We start from the raw sequence: 19,147 nt of genomic DNA, 5'->3' as shown, positions 1-19,147 counted from the left end.
CCCACAGCATCCAAACAAAGAGCGCTTTTGAGCCCAATTTCATGCCCTAGGTTTCCTGTATACATTCAGCCTAGCCATCAGGCAGAAAGTGGTGTGAGGGACTTTCACACTACATTTTAATACTGAAATGAAACTCTTGTCCACTTTGGATGGGAGCCTCCAATGCTCACTGCAGCCCCAAATGGTAATTTGACTGAGGCCAAAATTAGGCAGAAATAAAACAGCTGAATTTGGTATAATTTTGAGCCCATTATATTTGTGCCCACTTTTGAGCAAAGGAGGGCTGTAAAGGATACCAAAAAATACCCTTTATTTTTCAGTCTTCATACAAACCTCAAGCTCCTACAACCCTTTATGTCACCTAATCACTATTTCTTGATTTATCTTGTCTTCCCTTTTACTTGTTACAAGCTTGGTGTTGTTCTGCACTATGATCCAAGCCATTCATTTTGATTTCTCTGGATTTTTTTAGTCTACTGTATTACTGTTGTGATTAGTAAGAAAGTTAAGTCCTATATGGGGAATTTCTGAAGATATTGAATTCTAGAACATCTTCCAAATTCTGCGTTATTGCTTAACTGATTGTTCATTCACAGTCACACTGTATGGCAAATGTATTTTGATCAGGAATCTCTGTCATTAGTCAGCTGAAAATCTGGAGTATACTAGCTTAGTATCAACAAGCATATTGGGTCAAACTTTGCTGTAGCAGGGCATCTAACAGTGTTTGATGTTAGTTAGATGTGCCCCTGCACCCTACAGCATCAATTTTTTTGGGCCATGAAGTTGCTGAAACTGCAAGCTGATAATGTTGAACTAAGGGAAACAGGGCATCTGGGACTTGAGTGAACAAATCAACCAACAGGGTATTTCCTTAACAAATTTAAGGATTGGGAAATAAACAGCAGAAAGACTGAGATGGAGGGTGAATTAAAGAGTGTGAAGTCAGTGGCAAATCAGGGTACAGAAAGGGAAATGAAGAGAGAAAAAGAAGGAAAACTATAAAAATTTAAACATTTTTTAAATCTCCTAAAACAATTCACTACCTGAAGGAATGAGAGTCCACACTTAAAATAATTACTTTTTGGCACCAGAAGGGTTGATTGGGAGCCATTAACAGTTATCACATCATTAGAAGGGTAGTTATGCTTATAACTATTAGCTAGCCCTAAATATCTGTGGCATGTTTAGTTTGTATCTACTACGCAAACACAGCAATTTCATGACATTCACTGTCAATGGTGAGGCAGATTTGATGAATGTTGCAATTGTCCTTTATTTGATCTGGTAGTCAGGGAGTACATAAAATGAATACTTAAAGAATGCAGTTACCAGCTGCAGCACATTGAGTGCCGTGCTCCTCCACAATGGATCGAAATCCCTCGGCACAGAAACACTCATAGCTTCCTTTGCTATTTTTGCAAATGTGGGGGCAGGTGCCAAAGATCTCACACTCATTGACATCTGAATAGTAAGAAACAAAATGCAGTGAGAAAGTGTTTAAATGCAAAGATTCAAAGTGAAGCAACTAGTGTGATCAAACACCGAAAGGCTAACTTATACTTTCATTCTAGTGCCTCATAACATTTTCAAAACTGATTTAAGTCTCCTCTCAATCAACTCTTCCCCAATGAAAACAACTTTAGTTCTCTAAGACAGTCCTAACATCACATCAATACCTTGTCAGTGGTAGGGTATCCAAACTTTTGCACAACATTTGAAGTATGACTGTTAACAGGAAAAACTTGCATTTAAATAGCACCTTCGACATAGCAAAACATCCCAAGGTGCTTTACAAGAGTGCTTATCAAACAAAATTTCATACCAAACCACTTAAGGAGATATTAGGACAGGTGGCCTGAAGCTTAGTCAAAGAGGTAGGTTTTAAGAAGCGTGTTGAAGGAAGGGAGAGAAATGGCGACACATCCTGTGGACTATCATGACGACCAGTTGCTACAGCAGCTTGGCAACAGGCGCCAATGTCAAAAACAACAACTCACAGTGCCTCTTGGCAGCTTCATGTGCAGCACTTGTGGCAGAACCTGCCTTTCAAGGATTGGCCTTCACATCCATCAGCAAAGGTGCATCAAGAAAATACACCTCATCTAAATGGATTGTTTGCTGTATGTCCATCATCTTTCGTAGATGGAAAGACACTAACCAAATTACCTTATCCCATATCATGTCCCATTCACTCATAACTGCTGTGTTACATTGGTCCCTGGACCACCAGCATCTCAAATTTAGCATTCTAACCCTTAAATCCTCTCATGGCCTGATCTCTCCCTAACTATGTAACCCTGCAGCTCTACAACATGCCAATAACTCTGTGATCCTTCAACTCCGGTCCCTTGTACATCTCCCACTCTCCTTGTCCAACAATTGATGGTCATGCATTCTGCCATCTTGTCCCTACACTCTGGAATTCCCACCTTAAACTCTGTTGTGGTACACCTGTACGTAGGTGTGATTATGATCTATGTACATCACGAAATAGGAAATGATGTAAGGTACCACATGATAGATAGTCTACAGTGTGTAATCGTCCAAGTAAGCTGTCTTATCAAGAGCTCTCCAAGATTGTGCAAGTTCTACTTAATCGTCATGAATAAAGAACTCACATTTGAGTTTATCAATCCCATTTGAGAGTTTAGTGCGTTTGTGTTCAGTAGTAAGAAAAGGAAATGCAACAAACCTCTCCACCTTACCACCTTCCTGTACTCCTATAAGACCCTCCTTAAAATCAATCACGTTAACTAAGTTCTTAGTTGACCCCTCCAAATACCTCACTCTTCAGCTCGGCATCCATTTTCATGCTCGCTCCACTTCTATGAACAATTTTGTTTTTTACATTAACAGGTTATATAAATGAAAATTGTTGTTGTTGCCTATGAAATTGAGGAAGGCAGGACTCCACATGTGTACTCACACATCTGCTGTATGATGCTTTCTGACCTCCCATTACTGGCGTGATTTTCAATGATTAATAATATGCCACAAGAAAATCAAAATATGTACAGAGGAACAGTTTCTTTTATCTTTCAAAGCTCAACCTTTTTGGCAGGTTTTTGTACCAGCCAGTCCCTAGCTTCTTGGTTTGACACCACTTCTTCCAGGTAACTCCTGAAATTTACCAATAAGCTGGTAAAATATATAACACCCAGATTAGGGATTTACCATCACAGGCGTTCACATCGGCCTCCCTTACTTTGTACCCAGGCCTACAAAAGCAGATGAAACCTCCATCGATCAGATCTGTACAATTGTGTTCACAGTGGTTTTCTGCACAAGATCGTTCCGTATCATGGTCTAAGGAAAAAGCAAGGTGCTTTTATTTAACAGGGGTAAAACGCATTTATCCCTCATTATAACTTATTTCAAAACATCAGCTTGTGACATAACATGTACTAGCTTAATTGAAAAGAACACGCAAGAAGATCAGGTGTGATTACTCTAATTCTGGACTCTCCAGTGGCCAGGCTAAGCTGTATTGAACCTCACCTATTGCAAATTGAGCACAATCAGAAAGTTTCATTTTACCTAACAAACATAGCTGAGAGTGTAATGCTGATCATTATTAGAAGCAAACAAGATACTAATGCACAGATAGGTCTATCAAGTCCTACAGTATAGCATAGCACTGTCATTGTAACTAAGGCTACTGTTATACTACATCTAATGCTGAAATTATGTTGTGTCATACAGGCCCCCACCTGCCAAGAATGAGGCACACTAATTTCACCACATGGACATTAAATTTCAAATTGTTGCTGGGAAGAAGAGAAGGCCTGTTATGAGGAATTGCCAGGTCCCTGGCTGGAAAGACATTTTTGCATATTAGCAGACAGTGTTGGAACAAAGGAGCTATCCCCTGCTCCCATACAATACACAGAACAGACCCGGTCAAACCAGTCGGTCATATGACCACCCTGCTGGCCAACTTGGGGAGTTTTAAATTGTAGAGACAGTGTTTGAACTGGCTGAAAGCTCTTGGTTCCTGGATTGAAAAGAACCTCTCCTGTCTGCTCCCATCTCGTTCTCATGGAACTCCAAAACCCACTGAAGACATGTGAACCCCAAGAGAGAGAAAAGTCTCCTACAGTGAACAAGGTTTAAGAAGAACACTGGGCCCCAATGAAAAGCAAGACCATATCCTGTTACAGTAACACAGGTGAAGGCTGAAAGGGACCCTTAGACCTCTTTCTCACCTGGTCGTAATAGTTGTGACTGTACCGTTGCTGTATCCTAGCTCTGAGCTCAGCTGGGAAGAGCCTGTGCTTATATATTCATGCATATCTATGCTAACCAACCACTTTTTTAATGTTTTAAGAACACAGGTGGGAACATCCACACTCAAAATATCTAACAGATACTACTTATGTTTATAAATTGTCCGAGACTTGTACAGTTCAGAATCCATTTTTCATGATGTTAATAAGGACTGAAAATAAATGACCGGGTAATGAATCACAGACAAGGTTGGGAAATGAATATTCCAGGGTGCACAATATTTTGGATAGAGACCCAGAATGGCAAAGGAAGAGGGGTAACTCTGATAGTAAAGGACGGCATAAGGACATTAATAAGAAGGGATCTGGCCTCAGAAGATCATGAGGTAGAATCAGTTTGGGTGGAAATTAGGAATAGCAAGAATCAGAAAACACTGGTGGAAGTAATTTATAGGCCCCCTAACAGTTGTTATATTATTGGACAGAAGATTAAACAAGAAATTATTGGAGCATGTAAAAAAGGTAATGTATTAATTGTGGGGGACTTTAATCTGCATATAGACTGGGACAATCAAATTGGCAACAGTGGTCTAGAAGATGAATTTGTAGAATGCTTTTGTGACAGTTTCTTGGAGCAATACGTTGTAGAACCAACCAGGGATAAAGCTATCTTAGAACTCTTTTTGTGTAATGAAGCAGGGTCAATAAGCAATATCATAGTAAAAGATCCACTAGGAAATAGTGATCATAATACCATTGAATTTCATGTTAAGTTTGAAAGTGACAGATTTCAATCACAAATAAGAATCTTAAACTTAAACAAAGTCAATTACGAAGGTGCGAATGGAGAACTGGCTAAGATTAATTAGGTAAATAGACTGGAAGGTATGACGATAATTGAACAGTGGAAAATATTTAAAGAAACAATTGAAAGGGTTCGGCAAAAGTACATACTGTTCAAAAACAAAAACACGTCCAGAAAGACCCATCCATGGCTCACTCAGGAAGTTAAGGAGAGTATTAGACTAAAAGAGGCTTACAATGTTGCAAAAAATAGTAACAAGTCTGAGGATTGGGAGTCTTTTAGAAACCAGCAAAGGGCTACCAAAAAGTTGATAAAAAGGGAAAAAAATAGAATGAGAGTAAACTAGCTAGCAATATAAAAAAATTGTAAGAGCTTTTATAAGTACATAAAAAGGAAAAGAGTAGCTAAAGTAGACTTTGGTCCCTTAGAGGCAGAGCCAGGAGAAATCATCATGGGGAATGAGGAAATGGCAGAAGGATTGAACAAATATTTTGTGTCTGTCTTCACAATAGAAGTCACAAGTTCCATAACAGAAATAGGCAGTAACCTAGGGGCTAAAAAAAGTGAATAAATTAAGGATATTGATATCAGCCGAGAAAAAGTATTGGAGAAACTTGAGAGACTAAAATCTGACAAGTCCCTGGGACCAGATGGCCTACATCCTAGGGTTCTAAAAGAGATAGTTGAAGAGATACTGGATGCGCTGGCCATGATTTTTCAGAATTCCTTAAGATTCAGGAATGGTCCCATCAGATTGGAAGCTGACAAATGTTATGCCACTTTTCAAGAAAGGAGGTAGAGAGAAAACTACAGGCCAGTTAGCCCAACATCAATCATTGGGAAGACACTGGAAACTATTATTAAGGAAGTCTTGACATTGCACTTGAAAAGGCATAGTCTGATTAGAACAAGTCAGCATGGTTTTACTAAAAGGAGATGCTGTTTGAAAAATTTATTACAGATTTTTGAAGATGTAACTAGTAGGGTAGATAAAGGGGAACCAGTAGATGTAGTATACCTGGATTTTCAAAAGGCATTCAATAAGGTGCCACACAAAAGATTAATAGGTAAGATAATGGCTCATGGTGTTGGGTGTAATATATTAGTGTGGATTGAGGATTGGTTAACTGACAAGAAGCAGAGAGTGAGCATAAATGGGGCACTTTCAAGATGGCAGACAGTGAATAGTGGGGTGTCGCAAGGATTAGTGCTGGGGCCTTCGCTATTTACACTATATAAATGACTTGGATGAAAAGACAGAGTAATGTATCTAGGTTTGCTGATGATGCAAAGCTCAGTGGAAAGGTAAGCTGTGGGGAAGATGTAGACAGGCTGCAAAGAGATATAGATAGGTTAAGTGAGTGGGCAACAAGATGACAAATGGAGTATAGTGTAGGGAAGTGTGAAGTTGTTCACTTTGGTCATAAAAATAGAAAAGCAGAATATTTTTTAAAAGGTGTGAAACTGCTAAGTGTTGATGTTCAGAGAGACTTGGGGTACTCATACAAGGAATGCACCAAGTTAACATGCAGGTGCAGTAGGCTATTAGGAAGGCAAATAGCATGTTGACCTTTATTGCAAGGGGATTGGAGTACAGGAATAAAGAAGTCTTACTAAAATTGTACAGGACTTTGGTGAGACCTGGAATACTGTGTGCAGTTAATGGTCTCCACATTTAAGAAAGGATATACTTGCACTGGAGACGGTGCAGGAAAGATTTACTAAATTGGTCCCTGGGAGAAGGGGGTTGTCCTATAATGAGAGGCTGAGTAAATTGGGCCTATATTCTCTGGAGTTTAGAAGATTGAGAGGCGATCTAATTGAAACATTCAAGATTCTGAAAGGGCTTGATAGGGTAGAAGCTGAGAGATTGTTCCCACCGGTCAGGGAATCTAGAACACGGGGACACAGTCTCTGGATAAGGGGTTAATCATTCAGCACTGAGATGAGGAGAATTTACTTCACTCAAAGAGTTGTGAATCTTTGGAATTCTCTACCCCAGAGGGTTGTGGATGCTCCATCACTGAATACATTTAAGGCTGGGATAGATAGATTTTTGTCTTGCAGGGAATCAAGGGATATGGGGAGTGGGCAGGAAAGTGGAATTGAAGCCCAAGATCCACCATGATCATATTGAATGGCAGAGCAGGCTCGATGGGTCATATGGTCTACTTCTGCTTCCTCTTTCTTGTGTTCTTGTGACACATATGGTTCCTGGTTGTTTTGAAGTTTGTAGGTGTCAGAGTCACTCATACTATGCACCACATTCTACTCTGCAGTTCATTATGGACAATTCGGTATTCCACCTGTACATTTTATAAATTTTCCTCCATGCTGCTACCAAATTTATATTGCTATATACTTTCAGGTCTAATGTCAATTTTATCATTACTACCCTTCACATCTCACATTTTCAATAGATTTCATAATCAGAAGCACTAATCTGAAGCTGCAACTTAAACCTCAAACTACCTGGAGACACTAAAAGGTATGTATTGTTAACAAGAAACATCTGACACAATAAGGTATTAATTCAATCTATTGGTACTTGCTGCTTATAAAGTCAACAGAACCTACTTTGTATCTAACTGTCTGCCATCGATTATTGTATGTGCCATGTGTAAGTTACTGTTATGCATAGGTTAGTTATGTTTTACTGTCATGTTGGATCAGCATCATATAAAGATTTATCGTATATTTTAGTATCATCACCTCCACACACCTGTTTTATGTTGTGTATTACACATAATATCTACAGCTATACAAGCTATACGTCTGCATACTTACAGCATCCCAACTCATCGGTTTGGTCAGCACAGTGAGCATAATTATCACACACATGTTGGACAGGAATGCAGTTTCCATTCCCACATTTATATTCCTCGGTTGTGCAAGGGTGAGGCGTTGGTGATTTACCTAAATGTGAAACAAATTTTTCATTAACTGCCATTGTTATGTGTGTGCATGTGTGAAATAGTTGCTTTGTCTAGGTCATTGAAACAGAGTTGCACACAAACTTACAGTGTTCTTCCTTTTCATCACTTCTATCTCCACAGTCATTTACATGGTTGCATAACTCATGTATGTACACACAGCGATTATTGTCACAACGGAAACGGAAAGGAGAGTCACAGGGGATGTCCACTAGAAAAGAACAATGGTTTAAATGTTTTAACATTTGTTGAAAATACCTAAGTTTTCGTGTTCCTGAGATTTGATAACCTTGAATCCTCATTTGTTTACGAATATTGAAATAGTGTTTATACTGTTCTGTACTGGACATTTTTATGATTCTATAATTACAGGGTTACTGACAAAAAGCAGGAGTGTGGGAGGACTGCCCTTTCAAAGAGCCAGTACAGCCATGACAGGCAGAATTACCTCCTTCTGTGATGTAGTTTTCTATAGTTCCGTGATTCTGCTACAGATAAAAAAAAAACATTTCCAAGGCCTAAATCATTTTTGCACACAAAGTAAACACGTGTATAGTCAAGAAAACCTAGTATGCCAAAGGAGAATTTTTTTTTTAATTAACCAATTGGAAACCTACATTAAACTTTTAATGAAACAAAAAGAGCTGGAATTCTACAGTTAACATTAAAGAAAAGCTGGCAGCCAAGATGGCCACCACAATTCTCATTTGAACACCTTGCAAATTCCAAGGTCTCAAAGAGGAGACACATGTCTGATAAGCCTGTACCCAAAACATTGAGTAAACCACAGGAGACTGTTTTTAGTAGCAGGACATTCAAAGCCATCCTGGGACATTAACCTTGAAAAGGCCAACCCTCCCAGGTGTAAACGTTAACATCCTGAGGCCTGAGGGACTGAAATTCCTAAACTTCAATCTCATTAGAAGGTTCCAGACAATACACTGAGGCAGTCATGTGACCATCTCACAAACTCTTTCTGGGCAGAAACCAAAAGGGCTATCCCTTTCTTTCTCTCTCTCTCTCCCCAGAAGACCTGGTGGGGGCATGCAAAGCCTAGCTGCTGGTTGCTGGATCCAAGTCAAAGACACCAGGGGAAGAAAGCCACCTACAACTCTGTCTACAAAAAAAGCTTGAACCAGGTGTGCCAGCAACAAACTGCACATTTACCAGCCAAACACTTCAAGAACACAACTTCAGCCGGAAGACAATGGAATCATCCAACCCCACAGACTGTGTACTATTTTTTTTATTTGTTCTGGACTCTAATACAACTACAAACCTACCCGTGAGTGAGTGAGTGAGTGAGTGAGTGTGTGTGTGTGTGTGTACCGTAATTTTACTTTTTTAGGTCGGGTTTACATTGTTAAGTAAAATAAACTCACCTCTTGTTTAAACTCAGTGGCGCAGTGGTTAGCACCGCTGCCTCACAGCTCCAGCGACCCGGGTTCAATTCCACGCGCTACCTGTGTGGAGTTTGCAAGTTCTCCCTGTGTCTGCGTGGGTTTCCTCCGGGTGCTCCGGTTTCCTCCCACAAGCCGAAAGACTTGCAGGTTGGTAGGTAAATTGGCCATTATAAATTGCCCCTAGTACAGGTAGGTGGTAGGGAAATATAGGGACAGGTGGGGATGTGGTAGGGATATGGAATTAGTGTAGGATTAGTATAAATGGGTGGTTGATGGTCGGCACAGACTCGGTGGGCCGAAGGGCCTGTTTCAGTGCTGTATTTCGAAACTAAACTAAACTAAAAACTGTTCAATTAGTTCTTTTATAATCACAACAAAAGTAAAAGGTTAAACACTCACTGAAGTGGTGAGCACATCCATTGTTTAAAAAAGGAATAAACCCTGTTGCACTCAAATAAGAGGAAGGACAAGAGGGGAGCCCTGTGACCCCCTCCTCACCTGATGGTAACAGTATTAAGGTGAGTAACAAATGGCTTTCTAAGGAAGTTAGGAAAATAATCTTCTAATAAGTGTCAGTCAAATGGCATTTGTGAGACAGCTTCTCAGTTGTGTGGAGGATAATTCTTCTTCACACAGCACCTCCATCATGCACTCAGCTGAAAACAAATAATGTGGTATAGGGAAACTGCAGAAGTAAATATAAATCTTACTTCTCTGATCTATTAAACCAATGGGGGTGGAAGGTTATCAGGGGTAGGTGGAAATGTGGAGTAATCAGTTCAGCCATGAACTTATTGAATGGTGCAGCAGGCTCGAGGGGTCGAGTGGCCTACTCCTGCTCCTAATTCGTATGTACGTATGTAATAAAAATCTTACCCTCTCTCATCCTGGTTGTTCACCTGGTACAGCCCATAACTTCACTCTCTTAAGTTCAAGGAGTACAAACTTGAACATATATGGTGCACAACTAGTTTAACCATTCACTGCCAAATTTGGTGCGACAACAGAGAACTAATGGGCCCTGCTCTCCTTTGCCAAAACTGCTCAGTACTCTACGATTATTCTTGAATGCAAAGATAACTTCCGGCTTCTTTACTCCAGTACCAACTGTCTTGAGACACAAAGTAAAGCTTCCTATGTTATGCCCCAACAATTTACTACAGCACCTGGTCTTAGAAGTGCATCTCTGCTGCAACAATGAGATATTTTCAAAATTCTCATACTAGCTCACTTCGGGCCTCTTGAGTGAAACTGCTGGTTTGGTGCTGAATTAAGGGTTTCTGCTCTGAGTTCATTGCCACTAGATACTGGACTAAACTATTCCAGCTTATTTTATATAGGGTCTCACAGCAAAGGAGATTGTTGTCTCATTTGTCTCAAATGAGGTCACAGAGTTGTAAGGACAGTATCACCCTGATCAACTATCTAGAAGTATAGATAATTCAGGATTGGCAATGCCAACCAAAGGAAGTCCAGTGTTTATTTTATTTATTTATTTATTTAGAGATACAGCACTGAAACAGGCCCTTTGGCCCACCGAGTCTGTGCCAACCAACAACCACCCATTTATGCTAATCCTACATTAATCTCATATTCCCTACCACATCCCCACCTTCCTTCCATTCTCCTACCACCTATCTACACTAGGGACAATTTACCTATCAACCTGCAAGTCTTTGGCTGTGGGAGGAAACTGGAGCACCCGGCGGAAACCCACGCAGTCACAGGGAGAACTTGCAAACTCCATACAGGCAGTACCCAGAACTGAACCCGGGTCGCTCGAGCTGTGATTTGAAGTGTTTGTTTCACCAAAATATGTTGTCACTTGTAATGAAAGATTAACTTTATTTTTATTAAGTTTTTAAAAGTTCAAGGAAATAGCTTACAGCAATGGTGGAGCTCTTCATCAGATCCATCTCCACAGTCATTGTCTCCATCACACTTCCAGTATGGCTGGATACAGACATGATTCTTGCACTCGAAAAGGAAGGGTGGACAGTAGGTTCCATTCGGGTAGCGAGTTGCTATATAGGTGGAAGACAGAAATAAACGTTTGAGAAGATACATTTCAATTAATGAAAAGTTGAAATGCACAACTATATGCCAAGATTGTCAGTCATTCCCAAAGACAGCTCATTGGTGGTGGTGGGTTACAAAATATCTATTTACTAATAATATTTTTTATATCCTGGTTTCATTCCTCCTTTCTTTTTCTACCAATTTTCTCCCCGTCTCCACTCCCAAAGGCATTGACTCCTGCTGGCAAACAGGTGTCTGGCAGCCTTGGGCAAGCTGCCCTTCATTATGTGTTAGCCTAGACATTGAAGGCAGAATATTCACTTTGGGTTTGGGAAACTGGAGCCTGGACTGTTTCTAGGTCCCAAACCCGCCCCTGCGGGGAAACAGTCACTCTTTGGAATTTTGACCAGGGCGCCCCCTTAATTGGCATGGAGATAGGTTTCCTGTCCAATTAAAGGCAGCAGATGGGCTCTCGAAGCTGGAGGGCCAATGAAAGGCCTTTCAGTTTCAGAGGAGCAGCCGGTAGCTGAGAGGGAATTTCAACATGGAGGTGCCTCTCAGACACTCTTTGAAACAATTAATTAAAAAATAGCTAGGCCATCACTGTGGAGAGGTGGGGGGTAATCTCTCAATAGGGCAGCCTTTGGCTGCATCTCCACCAGACAGGCAGGGAGGGCCTGTAGGCCTGCCAGGAGCACTAGCACCCCAGCCCCAGGGTGCTCGCTTCCAGTCAGTTGATCTGCCCCCAACAACGCGCCCCCCAATCGTGTCAAGAAACTGGAGACTGACTGGAAAGCCGGTTGGCCTTCTTAATGCACCTTTAACAAGGCTATTAATGAGCCTAATTAGCTTTCTGCTTCCAACTTGTCTTTCAACACACCATTAACATATTGTTTGCCTTTGCTCCATGACCTTTTGGTCAGCTATGTGGCCTTGTCCAATCTGCACCTTCTCCTTTGTTATCTCTTGCCCCACCCCCACCTCAGTTGCTTATAACCTGTGACATTTTAAATATTTGTCAGTTCCGAAGAAGGGTCACTGACCCGAAACTTTAACTCTGTTTCTCTTTCCACAGATGCTGCCAGACCTGCTGAGTGGTTCCAGCATTTCTTGTTTTTATTCCATTCCTATATGTTACGTTTGCATCTTTTGAGGCACTGCTTTAAAAGTATATTTGTATACTTATATAAGTTACAGTTTATGTATATATTATTGTATAGTTTCACAGGTAAACAGCTGAAGATGGCAAAGGGACTCCGTTTTACCCAGATGGTCTATAATTCACTCTGACCTTCCAAAGTCTGCCTGCCTGCACTGCTCCAAATAAGCTCATAGCACAGTTCAGTAACTATAGCTTATCTTGCTGGGCTTTCTTTAGCACTCTGGTCTGAACACTGGCCTCAACAACTTCAAACGTTCATTGTATCCCCAGCTCTCCTCCTGGACTTTCATTGCACAGCTTGCCTTTCAAGTTTCAAATTACATTATTTGTCCTTTGGGTTACTGCTTCTGCTGGTCCAAGTTTGATAGTGATCAAACAGACTAATGCCTGCATTAACATAGTGAACAGCAGAATTTTACTTGAATGTATTAACTAGTCTGTGATTAACGACAGTTAAATTGCCACCCCCCTTGATCTTTATATAGCCTTTAATACTTCTTTCCTTTAATTAAAATTGTATAAGTCATTAAACCCATTTGTTGCCTCTTCCGAAACCATATCATAACTCCTGGTCTCCATCAGTTCTCCCCTACCTTCTGTCCTTTTTTTATTTATTTGTTTCATGTGTCATGCAGGCCCCCACCTGCCAAGAATGAGGCACATTAATTTCACCACTTGTACATTAAATTTCAAATTGTTGCTGGGAAGAAGAGAAAGCCTATGACAATGGGTTGCCAGGCCCCAGGCTGGAAAGACATTTTTGCATCTTAACAGACAGTGTTGGAACTAAGGAGCTATCCCCTTCTCCAATACATTCCACAGACAGACCTGGTCAAACCAGTTAGTCACATGACTAACCTGCTTGGCTTGCTGGGCCATTTCAGTGGGAATTTAAGAGTCAACCACATTGCTGTGGATCTGGAATCAGATGTAGACCAGACCAGGTAAGGACAGCAGATATCCTTCCCGAAAGGACATTAGTGAACCAGATGAGTTTTTGCCACAATGGACAATGGTTCCATGAGACTAGCTTTTTAATTCCATGTTTTTTTTATTAATTGAATCCAAATTCCACCTTTTGCCATGGTGGGATTCAAACCCATGTACCCAGACGAATACCCTGGTTCTGTGGGTTACTAGTCCAGTGACAATACCACTATGTCACAGCCTCCCCTTAGCATTATGAGGGATATACCAATAAAAATTCTGATGGAGAGTGTTATGACCAGGTGAGAGAGGGCTCTATGGGTTCCCTCTCAGCCTTCACCTGGTCTTGCCGTAACAGGTTTTAATTTTAAACACATTGTTTTTTATCTCCCCCTTGATGAATCCTTGTTCACTGCTTTCCAATTGTAAGGCAAAAAAACCAGCCACACAGATTGGTTTAGGTTTAAAGAAAGCTTAAAGAAAGATCAAAGTCCATTTCTGGATTAGTGGATAAGGGAAGTAATCTCTCTTGTCCCTATTGATATGCAAATGTCCTCCAGCCAAGAATCTGGCAGCCCTTGTAATAGGCCTTCTCTTCTTCCCAGCAACAATTTGAAATTTAATGTCCCTATGGAAACATTAATATGCCTCATTCTTGGCAGGTGGGGGCCCAGCATGACAAGAGTCTCGACTAAAGTGTTAACTTGTCTTTCAGTTGTTAATAAACCTGCTGTGTATTTCCAACCTGTTCTACTTTCATTTAATTGTTCAGCAGCTTTCTTTATATATCTACATTCTACATAAGCTTGCATTTAGAAAGACTTACGGCAGGTGCTTTCATCTGAGTAATCTACGCAGTCAGCATTCCCATCACATCTGAACCTTTCTGTGATGCAGTGACCACTGGAACACTCAAAGTAACCAGGCAGGCAAGTTAGCAGCTCTGTAAAAAAATATAAGTACATAATAACAAAAATCAAATGTAGCTCATCGGATGTAAAATGCTGTGCGACATCCTGAGGTCACTGGGGCAGCAAAGGCCCTTTCTTTCCATGTGGGAACCAGAGGAGCACTTCAGAGAACTTCAGCTGCTCCTGGCCTTGCTAAGAAAGATTAACTTGATAGCTTCCCATGACCAGTGCTCCAATTCCATTAGGGTCCTGTATATGTCAAGGTAACCTGATTTGCATTTATTTGTGAGGTTTCCACCAGAGTCTGGTGGGAACTTCACCTGCTGCCAAAATTGGCAGTGCTAAAATGTGGCATCAGCATAAACCGAGGGAGAAGTTGAGCCACTCTATGTTAACTGCTCCCCCACTCCTTACAGTTAAAATGCCCCTGTCAATATTGAAGATTAGAATAGATTTAGCTGGATAAAGAAAATGTGGTTGTAGGGATATGGGAACAGGGTGTGTAAATATGATTAGAACTATTTGCTTTATGAAAAGTAAACACCAACAGTGTTGGGTTAAATGGCCTGTTTTCACGTCATAACCTTTATGTATTCAATGTATTTCTATCATCTGTACTTGTAAGACAGGCCAGAGTCCTTTAGAGGTCCAAATGGGCCAAAGAAAACATTTAAAAATAAAACCCTTAAGCTGATCTTGGGGGTGGGTGAGAGGTTGATGGGTAAAAGATACGCCAATGGCTCCCCCAGCCAGGATTTAAAAGTCTGGTCTAAATGATTCCTGTGTACGCAGCCGATATCCTCACCAGGCCCAAGAAAATTGGGTCAGTGTATCTGGATTTTCAAAAAGCTGTTGATGAGGATCCACGTGAAAGGTTGCTTAAGCATATTGTGTCTCGTGAAGTTGGTAGACAGTTATTAAATGGATAAACAAATTGGTTATATTCACAAGTACTTATTAATGATAGCAGTTCTACCTCAGGCTGGCCACTGGTGGAGGCCTGCAGGGATCAGTGTTAAGGCCTTTGCTCTTCACCATTTTTATTAATGGTCTGGGGAGGGTACTTGGGAATGATCTGCAAGTTTGACGTGAGAGATGGGATGCCAGCAGGTCTGGATGTAATGGGGGGATGGGACTGTGTTTAAGATTTTGATTATAGATAAAAACAGTGTGCTGCATTTAGGCGGGAGCAATTCCAGCATTTATACACCATGAAGGGCTACAGCCAGAGGGGCATAGGAACTGGGGGTTACACTTCATGAACCATTGAAATTTCATGACAAGTATTGTCGATGCTGTCATAGTAAACAGTAACATATTCAGAAATTGCAATAGTACAGACCATGACTAATCTTGCTATTGTAAGCCATCCTCTGCAAGACAATTACAAAATCTTCCACTTGTCATGTTTATATGCAATTTAATAGATGAAATTAGCTTTAATTCATCTCTTCACATAAGTTCATTGTTAATTTATCCAGAACTTTCCTTTGAGACATTAATAATTTCTACTGCATTGGTGCCACTAAATAACCTTTCTTTTGCAACAGATATAATAGCACATACTTCTTTCTTCAACATTCACTAATTCTGATCATACCACAGTCTCGTTCATCTGAGCTATCTTCGCAGTCATTATCATGGTCACACACCCAACGTCCAGGAATACACCGGAGATTGTCACAGCGGAATTCACTTTCAGTGCACTCACGAGGACCTAAAATAAAACATAGCTCTATCAAACTGATTAGTGAAGATGGTAACCTAAGAATTTCTCCAAACAATGTTATGTCATCTAAAACTATTGTGATGTTGTACAGCTGGTGCTTGTGCTTTTGAGATGTCTCTGATTTGAGGCTGAGGTTTTCCCGGTTCTGGGAGTCAAACCCAGGTTCAACAAATAAACAGTAGTTTTTTTAACCAAGGACATGTGACTGGAGGTTTTAGTTTCAGTTTGTCAAGAAACCTCTACAGAGTGTTAAGCCAGTTTAAGGCTGTGTGCATGTTTCACAGAAGTCTTTTGAGAGTTGAGTAGGACTCTGCAGTGAATGGAAAATCAGCTAGTTTGTTTAAGGAGACAGGTTGAGAGCTGCAGCATTTTGTGCTTCCAACTAGGCTTCTTGGAACTGAAGGAATTGTTTTGACTGCAGGCAAAGAAGCCTGGACTGAGGGCTGACCATTGGTGAATGACCTAGACCTACTGCAGTTGTCTTTGGTGACTGAAAAGTTATCAACGGAACCACGCCAATGGGACAGTAGTGAGCAAGGATGAGGTTGTTCGAGAGATGACAAGACCAAACTGTTAAAGGGAAGATTGCATCGCTCATTATCAACAGGACCTCATCACTTCAGTATCTGCATCCTGGAGGACAGAACTTGAAAAACTACCTCAGGAAGATCCTTATTTTGTTGTACTATGAGACAGTGCAATGCCACCTTTGCTGATAAGAGCATTTTGAAGATCCGTAAGGACTATCTTTATTGAATATGCTAATTAAAGTGTAAAGATATATTGAGCAGTATTTAACTGTTAGTTCATGCTTAATTTATGTTGGTTTTGGTTTGAGTATTACAGTAGAATTGATAAAAGTGAAATCTTGTCCGTTTGGCTATTGGTTTCCTAAATTGGGGTCAGTCAGAAGATTTGATTCTTTTCATTTATTGGTGGTCTCCACAGAGACCATAAAAAAAGCCTAAGATGTCAAACAGAATCAAAGAATTGTTACAGCGTAGAAGGAGGCCATTTGGCCCATCATGTACACACCGGCTCTCTGAAACAACAATTCCCTCAGTCCCATTCCCCTGCCTTCTCCCCATAACCCTGCTCATTCTTCCTTTTTATATTTTTTTTATTCATTCATGGGATGTGGGCATCACTGGCAGTGCCAGCATTTATTGCCCATTCCTAATTGCCCTTGAGAAGGTGGTGGTGAGCTGCCTTCTTGAACCGCTGCAATCATTGTGAGGCAGGTACGCCCACAGTGCTGTTAGGAAGGGAGTTCCAGGATTTTGACCCAGCGACAGTGAAGGAACGGCGATATAGTTCCAAGTCAGGATGGTGTGTGACTTGGAGGGGAACTTGCAGGTGGTGATGTTCCCATGCATCTGCTGCTCTTGTCCTTCGAGGTGGTGGAGGTCGCGGGCTTAGAAGGTGCTGTCTAAGGAGCCTTGGTGCGTTGCTGCAGTGCATCTTGTAGATGGTACACACTGCTGCCACTGTGTGTCGGTGGTGGAGGGAGTGAATGTTTGTGGATGGTGTGCCAATCAAGCAGGCTGCTTTGTTCTGGATGGTTGTCGAGCTTCTTGAGTGTTGTTGGAGCTGCACCCATTCCAGGCAAGTGGAGAGTATACCATCACACTCCTGACTTGTGCTTCAATTGAACCTGCCTCCACCACGTTCTCAGGCAGCGCATTCCAGAACTTAACTACTCGCTGCGTGAAAAAGTTTTTCCTCATGTCACTTTTGCTTCTCTTACCAAACAATTTAAATCTGTGCCCTCTCGTTCTTGATCCTTTCATGAGTGGGAACAGTTTATTTCTATCTACTCTTTCCAGACCCCACATGATTTTGAATACCGCTATCAAATCACCTCTCAGCCTTCTCTTCTCCAAGGAAAACAGTCCCAACTTTTCCAATCTATCTTCATAACTGAAATTCCTCATCCCTGGAACCATTTTCGTGAATCTCTTCTGTACTCTCTCCAATGCCCTCACGTCTCTCCTAAAGTGTGGCACCCAGAATTAGACACAATACTCCAGCTGAGGCCGAACTAGTATCTTATACAATAATAATAATAATAATAAAACAAGAAATGCTGGAACCACTCAGCAGGTCTGGCAGCATCTGTGGAAAGAGAAGCAGAGTTAACGTTTCGGGTCAGTGACCCTTCATCGGACATCTTCATCTGTTCCGATGAAGGGTCACTGACCCGAAACGTTAACTCTGCTTCTCTTTCCACAGATGCTGCCAGACCTGCTGAGTGGTTCCAGCATTTTTTGTTTTTATTTCAGATTTCCAGCATCCGCAGTATTTTGCTTTTATTTTAGTATCTTATACAAGTTCAATATAACTTTCTTGCTCTTGTATTCTATGCCTCTATTAATAACACCCAGGATACTGTATGCTTTATTAACTGCTCTCTCAACCTGTCCTGCCACCTTTAATGACTTATGCACATATACACCCAAGTCACTCTGCTCCTGCACTCCCTTTAGAATTGTGCCCTTCATTCTATATTGTCTCTCCATGTTCTTCCGACCAAAATGAATCACCTCACATTTATTTTCATTGAACTTCATATGCCACCTATCTGCCCATTCCACCAACTTGTCTATGTCCTTTTGAAGTTCTACACTATCCTCCTCAGTTCACAATACTTCCAAGTTTCGGATCATCTACAAACTTTGAAATTGTGCCCTGTACACCAAGGTCTAGATCATTAATAAATATCAGGAAAAGCAAGGGTCCCAACACTGATCCCTAGGGAACTCCACTACAAACCTTCCTCCAGCCCAAGAAGCATCCATTAACCACTATTCTCTGTTTCCTGTCACTCAGCCATTTTCATATCCATGTTGCTACCGTCCCTTTTATTCCATGAGCTACAAGTCTGTTGTATGGCACTGTATCAAACAAAACATACCACTGTGGAAGTTAGAAAATACTAATGGACCCTGATGATTATATAAGCTGTATAAATCCAATGCTGGATTCAGGTTCACATGCAGTTTGGATCAACGGACCAGCTATCTAGCTAA

General features: G+C 41.0%; 1 protein-coding gene across 1 annotated transcript in view; it reads right to left on the bottom strand.

The window, feature by feature from the left end:
- The window catches only part of lrp2a (low density lipoprotein receptor-related protein 2a), a 418,190-nt gene that overhangs the window by 58,633 nt on the left and 340,410 nt on the right, over positions 1 to 19,147 (bottom strand). The window contains exons 59-65 of the mRNA XM_068035173.1: positions 15,990 to 16,106; positions 14,305 to 14,421; positions 11,257 to 11,394; positions 8,056 to 8,178; positions 7,822 to 7,950; positions 3,178 to 3,309; positions 1,333 to 1,464 (exon numbers count right to left, since the gene is read on the bottom strand). Of these exons, the coding sequence (XP_067891274.1) occupies positions 1,333 to 1,464; positions 3,178 to 3,309; positions 7,822 to 7,950; positions 8,056 to 8,178; positions 11,257 to 11,394; positions 14,305 to 14,421; positions 15,990 to 16,106 (888 nt within the window). The remainder of the gene's footprint in view (positions 1 to 1,332; positions 1,465 to 3,177; positions 3,310 to 7,821; positions 7,951 to 8,055; positions 8,179 to 11,256; positions 11,395 to 14,304; positions 14,422 to 15,989; positions 16,107 to 19,147) is intronic.

This window comes from Heterodontus francisci, chromosome 7 (genome assembly GCF_036365525.1).
Source record: "Heterodontus francisci isolate sHetFra1 chromosome 7, sHetFra1.hap1, whole genome shotgun sequence".
Lineage (NCBI taxonomy): Eukaryota > Metazoa > Chordata > Chondrichthyes > Heterodontiformes > Heterodontidae > Heterodontus > Heterodontus francisci.
Note: the sequence above shows the minus strand (reverse complement) of the source record. Positions and strands in the feature narration are given on the sequence as shown.